Source organism: Notamacropus eugenii, chromosome 5, assembly GCF_028372415.1.
Source record: "Notamacropus eugenii isolate mMacEug1 chromosome 5, mMacEug1.pri_v2, whole genome shotgun sequence".
NCBI lineage: Eukaryota > Metazoa > Chordata > Mammalia > Diprotodontia > Macropodidae > Notamacropus > Notamacropus eugenii.
The window spans coordinates 6,562,696-6,573,159 of NC_092876.1; the positions used below are offsets into that span (position 1 = coordinate 6,562,696).

At 35.5% G+C, this 10,464-nt stretch overlaps 1 protein-coding gene across 1 annotated transcript; it reads right to left on the bottom strand.

Moving 5' to 3' along the window:
* Positions 1-286: 286 nt before the first annotated feature.
* LOC140507294 (vomeronasal type-1 receptor 4-like) lies at positions 287-1,318 on the bottom strand. The gene has a single exon (XM_072615414.1). The coding sequence runs from the start codon at positions 1,316-1,318 to the stop codon at positions 287-289; it is 1,032 nt and encodes a 343-aa protein (XP_072471515.1).
* Positions 1,319-10,464: the final 9,146 nt, after the last annotated feature.

Below are 10,464 nucleotides of genomic sequence, written 5' to 3' on the forward strand. Positions count from 1 at the left end.
ACAGTTTTATAGAGCTTTGGGCATAGTTACAAATTGCTCTCTAGAATGACTGGATTCAGTTCACCACTCCACCAACATTAGTGTCTCAGTTCTCTGCCATCCCCTCTAACATCCAATATTTTCCTTTTTTGGTCATTTTAGCTACTCTGATAAGTTGTCTAGCTTTTTTTAGTTGCATGTCCAACTCAGAATATAAGTCATAAGAATCAGAAACTTGAGATCACTATCTGGTTCTACTATTAATGTTTTTAAGACATCCCTTGATTCTAAGAAATAGGAGGTTAATCTAATTTTTATGGTCTGCTACAAGTCTCATTTGATATGGTGATGACTTTCCTGTAACTGTGGCTTTCGGAAAGTCATGATGGACAGAGGATATTAATCTACTTTCAAGGTTAAATTGTGGGATTCTGCTTCCACACAGAATGTAAAGGTACTTGATAACTTGTGAGTCACTGCTGATGAGCACATAAGGGCTAACAGCTGGGAAATATAAACCCAAGAAAGCAGATATATGCATCAACCAGAGTGGGGACTTTATAAGCGACATATACGCTGCCAAAATGCAATTGAGTAAGTAAGAGGAAATAAAGGTGCTCACTAGGATGAGGATAGTTTTGGTAGCCCTGATCTCAGGGGAGGCTTTGGGGGAGAGGTAGGTAATGTGAATTTGCTTGATTTGCTTGTGATGCCTATACAGGAGAATCACCATGTAACCACTGGCTGAGACCATGAGTCCCAAATATATTGCATCAATGAAGGAGAGAAAGGTTACCATTAATGAGGCATGAAATCCAGAAAGAAGTTTATGAGAACAATATCCGTGATGCTGCATCTCACTGATGTTTCTGTTTTGCCTTGGTCCCTTAACTCCCCAAGGAACATAGCTATAAACAACCAAGTGAAAAGTCCAGCAGAGTAGACTACATGGAATGAGATATTTTGAAGCTCTGGCTTTAAGCTCTGCCCAGTTGGAGTTAGTAGGGCTGATGGTGATGGCCTGAAAGGCACTCAGCAAGCAGGTCGTGCCAAGGGAAAGGTCTCGAGCCACTTTATGAAGGTAGAAAATAATTTTACAGCCAATGTCATCAAGGAAATTCATCAGACCTAAACTTGTCATTGTTTGAGGGATGCCCTTTAATAGAAGCACCAAGCAGTTGGCCAATGCCAACTGAGTGACAATACCATCTATAAGTCTCATTCTATGTCCACTGAAAAACACAAAGAGGAAGAGACAAATAAGGAAAGAATTCCCTAGAACTCCAGTTCCTGTCTGGGAGAACAAGAAAATGCTCAGGATTGTATCTTCAGATTTCATGATAGTAGTATCTTGGTGAGAAGAACTGTCATCAAAGTTAGAGAGAGCTAGAGAAAAGTAAAAGTTGATGTTATTTGTGAGTGCTGTCTCTTCAATCTCACCTAGCAGATCCTGCGGAAAAGGTTTCCATCTCATTTTTGCAGAAACACTCACACTTGGATTTGGTCAATAGAGCATGGAAGTTGTTAGTAGTGGTGGGATGCCATTCCTTTAAAATCTTTTAAGTAAAAGTTCATGAAATATTCAAATAGTTAGCCCCATAAAAATAGTATTGCCATAAAATGAGGCTTTTAATGATTGATCATGAACATGACGTAATTTGACAATAAAACTCTGAGAGAAAGAAATTCTAGATAACTTATATTAATTAATTTTACTTATAATTTTACTTTTTTTTAAATGGTTAATTCTTATATACTAATAACAATATTATTAATTAAAAGTAGTTTATTATTTAGGTTAGTTGGCAATCAATAAATTGGTGGTCAGTGGTTTCTCTTGGTATCCAAAAGATGCCTCATAAAGAGCCTAAAAGCTTTAATTAACCCATGAAAGGGAATTACCTTGAACACTGAAAATCTGCCCTGATTGGTGGACATTTAATGAGGAGGAGGGCTAAATGTCTTTAGCTCCTCCTGCTGAGAATATGTCTTGATCATGAAACTAAGACACCTCCAACAATCTGGCCAGGGTTATGCAACTCCATGTAGACCATGCTGGTTGATTTTCTCATTCATGAACCAGATTTCCCAGTACAGAAACTGCAGACTGGATTCTGTCTATAAATTAGCAAGTCTGTTCACAAAGTTCTTGAGTTTGTCTTGGCAGGTGGACTCCCAAGTATTTTATATTATCTACAGTTACTTTAAATAGAATTTCTCTTTCTATTTCTCACTGCTGGATTTTTTTGGTAACATAAACAAATGCCGATAATTCATGTGGGTTTATTTTGTATCCTGCAAATTTCGTAAAGTCGCTAGAAATTTCAAATAGTTTATTAGTTGATTTTCTAGGATTTTCTAAGTATGCCATCATATCATCTGCATAATTGTATTTCCTCATCGCCTATTCTAATCTTTTATTTCATTTTCTTCTCTTAACTGCTCTATCTAACATTCCTAGTACAATATCAAATAATAGAGATGATAATGGACCTACTTGTTTCACTTCTGATTATACTGGAAAGGCTTCTAGCTTATCCCCATTACAGGTAACGCTTGTTGATGTTTTTAGATAAATATTACTTATTATTTTTGACTTAAGCTCCATTTATTCCTGTACTCTCTCATGTTTTTAATAGGAATGGGTACTGTATTTTGTCAAAGACTTTTTCTGCATCTATTGAGATATTCATTTGATTTCTATTGGTTTTGTTATTGATAAGGTCAATAATGCTAATAGTTTTCCTAATACAGACCCAGCCTGACCCTGGTATAATCCTCGCATGGTCATAGTGTATGATTCTTTTCACATATTGCTATAATCTCTTTCTTAGTATTTTATTTAAAATTATTGTATCAATCTTGACTAGGGAAATTGGTTTATCATTTTCTTCATTTGTTTTGGTTCTTCCTGGTTTGGGTTTCAGCTTCATATCTGAGTCATAAAAGGAATTTGATAGGAATCTTTTGCCTATTTCCCCATATAGTTCATACAGCATTGGAATTAATTGTTCTTTAAATATTTCATAGAATATGCTTGTGAATCCATCTAGTCCTTGGAATTTCTCCTTTGAAAGTTCATTGATGTCTTGTTCAATTTCTTCTTCTAAGATTGAGTTATTAAAGTATTTTATTTCTTCTTCCATTAATCTTGGTAATTTATGTTTTTGTAGATCCATTTCATTTAGATTGTCAAATTTCTTGACATACAATTTGGCAAAATAGCTCCTAACAATTTCTTCTTCATTTGGTGGTGCATTCACACCTTTCATTTTTGATACTAGTAATTTGGTTTTCTTCTTTCCTTTTTAAAATAAAATTAACCAAGGCTTATCTTTTTATTTTATCATAAAACAAAATCTTAGTTTTATTTATTAGTTCAATAGTTTTCTTACTTTCAATTTGATTAATGTTTCCTTTCATTATCTGGATCTTCAATCTGGTGTTTAATTGGAGATTTTAAAATTTCTCCTTTTCCTAGTTTTTTTTAAAAGTTTCATTCCGAATTCATTGATCTTCATTTCCTCTATTTTATTGATGTAAGCAACTAAATATAAAATTTCCTCTAAGTACTGCTGTGGCTTCATGCCATAAGTTTTGGTATATTATCTCATTGTTGTCATTTTCTTTAGTGAAATTTTTGATTGTGCCTATAGCATTTTGACCTACTTTTTTAAGGATTAAATTATTTAATTTCCAATTAACTTTAATTTCTATTTCTATTGTCCATTATTGAATGTTATTTTTATTGCATCATGATCTGAAAAGGATGTGTTTACTATTTCTGTTTTTCTACATTTGTTTGTGAGGTTTTTATGTCCTGATACATCATTAATTTTGGTGTAGGTTCAGTGTACTACAGAGAAACAGGTATATATTCCTTTCTATTCTCATTCAGTTTTGTTCAAAAAGTTGTCATATCTAAATTTTCCAGAATTTTATTCCCTTCCACAACTTCTTTCTTTTTTATTTTTTCAGTTAGATTTATCTACTTGTGAGAGGAGAAAGTGGAGGTCTCCCACTAGTACAGTTTTAAAAAATCAACTTCCTCCTGTAACTCATTCAACTTCAGCAAAGATTTGGATGCTATACCATTTGATGCATATATGTTTAGTATTGGCATAATTTCATTACCTATGGTCCATTTTAGTAACATCAAGTATCCTTCTTTTTCTCTTTTAATTAGATCCATTTTTGCTTTTGCTTTGTCTAAGATCATAATTGTTACCCCTGCTTTCTTTGCTTCAGCTGAAGCATGATAGATTTTGCTCCAGCCCCTTACCTTTACTGTTTGTGTGTCTCTCTACTTCAAATGTGTTTCTTGTAAACAGCAGATTATAGGATTCTGGTTTTTAATCCATCCTTCTATCCATTTATGTTTTATGATGGAGTTCATCCTACTATTTTATTTAAAATATTTATTTATTTAGTTAGGATAATTAACTCTGTGTTTCCCTCCATTCTGTGTTTCACTTGTTCATCCCATAGTCTCTCACTGCCCCCACCCTTTCCATCCTCACAAGTGTTCACTGCCTTCCCCAATATATCATTCCTTTTATCAGTCCTCCCCACACTATTATCTACATCTCTTTTTACTTCTTTCCGGGTAAGATAGAAACTATCCCCTCTTTGAGTCAATTTTGATAAGAGTAAGGTTTAAAGGTTTGTCTACCTTCTCTTCCCCTCCATTATACTAGGTTCTGGCCTTGTCCTGTCCCAGACTTTTTGTGCTTGGGCTCTGGAATTTTCTGCTGGCTCTCACTGGGCTTCAGGGATAACTTGCTTGTTTTCTCTGGACGTTGGACTTTCCTTCTGATTTGTACTGGGAGATGTTGGGCCCTCCCTATGGGCCTCATCTTGGTGTGGGGCTTAGCTGCTGGTATACCCCAGGGATGAGACCCTCCTGCTGGGTTGCCATTGAAATAATCTCTCTTCTGGCAGACTCCAGGCACGGGGTCTAGCTCTTGACCAACCCCTGGGTGGACCTGCACTACTGGTCAACAGTGGAGTCAAAGATTTTGCTGGTGACTTGTACTGGTGTGGGACCTTCCTGAACTAAACAGACTGATCACTTGCTTATGAGGCTCCTGATGTGCAGGAGGGTGGGGCCTTATGGGTAGATTGCCCTGGGCTTGGAGACTTGCTGGAGGCACCCTGCAGTGAAGCTGACTGCTGCTCCTGGACTTCATTCCCCTTCCACCGCAGACCTTTCCTTCTCTGCTGATAACCTGCTTCCTTGTTCTTTGCTCACTCAGCAGTTTTGGTACTGAAAGTTTTCTGGTCATACACTAAACACAAATTAGGTCTCCTCCTTGAGTGAGATCCCACCTAAGACTGAAGAATGTGCCATCAGTGTGGTAATTTGAAAGGGCCAAGACCAAAGTGGGAAGAGTGTTGGTACATGATTTTCTGTATGCATATGATTGTACACTCAATGCAGTCTGTGAAGCTGAGTTACAACATGGTATGGATCATTTCTCTGCTGCTTTTTAAAAGTTTGACCTAACAATTAACACCAAGAAAACACAAGTGTTCCATCAGCCACTATCACACCATCCATCCATGGAACTATCAGTTATAGCAAATAGAGAAGTTTGGAATGCTGTGAACAAGTTCACTTGCCCTGGTTACACTTTCTAGGGATGTACACATTGATAATGAGATTGATGAATGTATTGCCAGAGCTAGCTTAGTGTTTGAGAGAGTACGAAGGAACATTTGGAAGAGAAGTATTTGACTGACTATGAAACTGAAGGTCTGCAGAACTGTTGTGTTAATCTCATTGCTGTATGCCTGTGAAACATGAACAGTTGACCAGAACCATGCCAGGAAACTGAATAGTTTCCATTTGAATTTCCTGAGGAACATTCTGAAGATCACCTGGCAGGATAAGGTACCAGACAGTGAGGTCCTTACTCAAACTAAAATGTCAAGCATTGAAACTTTGCTTCAGAGAGAGCAACTCTGATGGGCTCATCAAGTTGTTGAATGCAATATGTATGCTTGCCAAAAAGACTATTTTATGGAGAACACACACAGGGCAATTGACTGCATGGCGGTTAGAAGAAACGATACAAGGACACCCTCAAGGTCTCTCTCAAGAACTTTGGAATTGGTTGTATGACATGGAAGACACTGGCACAAGATCACTCAGCATGGAATGCCCGCATCAGAGAGGGTATTGTGCTCTATGAGCAAAACACAATTGAAATAACTCAAAGGAAATGTAGAATGGGCAAATTTAGATTATCCATTACACATGTGCACGTGGACTAATTGTGCCCAATCTGTGGTAGAGCATTCTGAGCTTATATTGTTCTGACCATCCACAGTTAGACATGCTGAAACTTTTCCTTATTATAGTGACGTCATTTTGGTGCTCTTTGAAAAAGAAAGACAACAACCAACCAACCAACCTAAGATTGAAGAGCTTGTTCCTTGAGAGCTAGGTGTAATTTCTTCATCAGTCATGTTCTTCAGTGACTGACTATAACAGGAACTGGACCTTAATGAGGAAATTAAGGTGAAAAGCCTATATCCTAATTTATTAAATGGTTGTTCATAAAATAATTTCTCTCTGATAGACGTGAGACCTACGGTGTTAGTATTATATCAAACTCAAAATGGATCTGAAACCACTTTTCTAAACCTGAATAGATAATCAATTGGTTTCAATTACCACCCATTTATTAAGTACATATTGTGTGCCAGAGAATGAGCTATGCACTAGGCATACAAACATGTAGTAAAACTCTGTTTGCCCTCAAAGATTCTTTTGAACTAAGAAATCTGCCCCTATATAAACATATATAGAAAAAAGTTGTATCCTGGGTTAGGCAGCTGAGTAGGCTCAGGGAGGTCCACTTTAACCAAGCTTAACTATATAATCACAATTATATCACAATCAATTGGGCTTCCAATCTTTAACAATGGCAGAGCTTGTTTCATGTATGTATATTAGAGTGTGTTTTCTTTCATATGGGATTAGAAGTATTTGCATTCCAAGGACTATTTTTATTTCACCAATATTCCTACCACAGCTATCAGAAGATCTGACTCATAACTGGCACTCAATAGATGCCAAATATTTTAAGAATGGATAGAAGGATCAATGAATGATACATATGTTTATGTGTTTCTGGGTATAGGACCAGGCTAATTGCTGTGGGCTGCCCGGGTCATCTTACCTATACTCAGGTCTTTGGTGGCCAGCTGGATAAACGTAATGAGAGAAGAGACCTCCAGAGTCAAACAGAAGTTGTAGACTTCATTCTGGATCTTAGCTACATGTCAGTATGCAGGGCTAGTGCTTCCCGTGGGAGCCCCCTGTGGAAGCCCCCTTCTCCCACCCCAGGAGCAAGGAAAAGGAACCCTCAAGCTTTCTTGTCCCCATTTAAGCTCTCCCAGCCCCACAGTTTGCTCGTTGACACCGTGCATGCTCTCAGCCCCTTAGCCAATTAACAACAGGTGTGCTCAGATCACAGAGAGGAGCTGGAAAATGAGATAGCTCGCATCTCACTCCTCAATTCCCAGCTGTTCCCTGGGGGGCCTCGTGAGAGCTCGCAGTCACGAAGCCCTCACCTTCACGTGCCCGAGACCGTTCACATGACAACTGAGTTCACCCCAACACGTATAGAAAACGAAATAGAGAAGAGGGAGAAAGAAATCTACAGCTTTCACATCTGTGCCCTTCTCCCTCACTTAATCATTATACTAGTCCAGTATCTCAGGATCTTTCACACAAAATATTGAAATTGCTTTTTTTTCTCCAGAATTTTATTTTTTTCCCTTTCTTTCTCACTTGCATTAAAAAAGAGACAAAACTCCCCACAAAACCTTATGGAAAATAAGTATAGTCAAGCAATACAAATTATGACATCAGTCACATCTAAAAAGGTATATTTCATTCTGCATTCTGAATTCCTTACCCTTCTGTGGGGATGGGGGTAGTGTTGTAATATATTTTGTAATAGAACTCTATTTCTCAAGTTTTTGCCCTCTCCAATCCATCCTCTATCAAACCTGCTTATTTTATATTTTTAACGTACTGATCTAATGATGACGTTTCCTTGTTAAAACATCTTTTATCTCAAATGATGATTTAGAGCATTTTTATGTAACTATAAATTGTTTTGATTTCTTCATTCCAAAACTGTTTACATACTTTGACCTTTTATGATTTGGAGAATGACTTATATTCTTATATATTGGCCACAATTCTTTATGTGTTTGAGGTATGAGACCTTTATGTGACCAGCTGTCTTTAAAAATATTTTGTCAATTTTCTGCTTTTCTTCTGATCTTGGCCACAACCCTTTTATTTGGACAAAACCTTTTTGATTTAATGTAATTGAATTTGTCCATTTTATGTCTCACAATACTCTCTTCTTTACTCATAAATTATTAACGCAGCCGTAAGTCTGATAGGTAACATGTTCCATGTCCTTCTATTTTTCATTTTTACCCCTCTTTATATCTAGGTCAGCTATCCATTTTGACCTTATCTTGGTAAATGGTGTAAGATACTGGTCTATGCCCAGTTTCGGCCACACTGTTTTCCAGGTTTCCAAACATTTTTTTTTAACCAGAGAATGAATTCTTATGACAAAATCTTAAGTCTTTACACTTCTCAAATGCAAGGTTAAAATATTTATATGCTGCCACAAATTGTATGTCTATTCTGTGCCATTGTTCTATCTTTCTATTTTTTAGCAAGTGCCATGCAGCTTTGATAATTACCGCCTCATGATATAGTTTAATGTCTGATACTGCTAAACCTTCTTTTTCATTTTTTATTAGTTTCTTTGATATTCTTGACCCTGTTCTTCCAAATACATTTTATTTTTTCTAATTTAATAATATTTTGATAATTAAATTGGGATGGCATTACATTTATGTTAGTTTCAATTAAATTGCCATTTTGTTATATAGCTCCTTCCTATCCATGAATAATTAATATTTTTCAATTATTTAAATCTGATTTTATTTGTATAAAAGATTTTGTTTTTAAAATTTTATTTTTATACTCCCTGGATTTGTTTTGGCAGGTATACTCCCAGGTATTTTATACTGTGTAGAGTATTTTTCAATGGCATAACCATTTTTTTCACTATCTCTTCTTGTAGGGTTTTGTTTCTGATATATGGGAATGCTGATGATTTATGGAGATTCAGTTTTTATCCTGCTAATTTGCTAAAATTATTAGTTGTTTCAACTAACTTTTTGGCTGAGTCTTTGGGATTTTCCAAGTATATTGTCATGAAGTCTGCAAGAGAGATAGTTATGTTACCTTTTTCCCCATTCTGTTAACTTCTGTTTCTTTTTCTTCTCTTACTGTTATTGCTGAGATTTGCAATATAATAATGAATAGTATTGGTGACAGTGATCATCTTTGTTTCACACCAGATCTTATTGCAAGACTTCTAACTTATCCCTATTACAATCTTGCTCACTGATGGTTTTAGGTAATCACTTCTAATCAATTTAAGAAGAAATCCATTTATGCAAATACTTCCAAGGGATTGTAATAGAAACTAGTGTTACACTTTATGAAAAGCTTTTTTTATATCTATTGATATAATTAAATGGTTTTTAAAACTTATGTATATGTGTGTGTGTGTATAATCAATTATGTTTTCCTTTTGTGAAAGCATCCCTGCATGCCTGATATAAAGCCCACTTGATCATAATGCATAATCTTTCCAATATACTGCTGTAATCTTTTAGCTAGTATTTTATTTAGGATTTTTGCATCCGTGTTCATGAAATTGGTCAATAATTTTCTTTCTCTGTTTTTACCCTTCCTGATTTGGGTACTAGTATCATATTTGTTTTAATAAAGGAATTTGCTAGGATTCTTTCTTTACCTATCATTTCAACTAAATTTTTTAATATTGGAATTAGTTCCTCCTTAAATGTTTGATAGAATTCACTTGTAAACCCATCAGACCTTTGTGCTTTTTTTTCTAAGGAAACTAATTTATGGCCTGCCCAATTAATTTTCCTAAAATCGGCCTATTTGGATATACTATTTCCTTTTTTGCTAATCCAGGCAATTTTTGGAAATATTCTTCTAGTTTACTTAAATTTTTAAATTTATTGTCATGTAATTGGGCAAAATAACTCCTTATCATTTCTTTAAATTCATCTTTATTAGTAGCATATTCATTTTTTCATTTTTGATGGTAGTGATTTGGTTTTCTTTTCTTGCTTTTTAAATCAAATTAAGCAATGATTTGCCAATTTTATTGTTTTTCATAAAATCAACTCTTAGTTTAATCTTTTAATTCAGTAGTTTTTACACTCAGTTTTATTAATTGCATCTTTAAGTTTTAGAATTTCAAATTTTGCTTTTAATTGGAGATTTTTAGTTTGTTCTTTTTCTACTTTTTAAATTGCATACCCAATTCATCGATTTACTCCTTTCCCATTTTATTGAGTCAAGCATGTGGAGATATATTTTTCCTCTGATCACTCCTTTTCCTC

Excerpts from the sequence above, each read along its gene's own strand:
- LOC140507294 (XM_072615414.1), bottom strand. The coding sequence starts at position 1,318 with ATGAAATCTGAAGATACAATCCTGAGCATTTTCTTGTTCTCCCAGACA.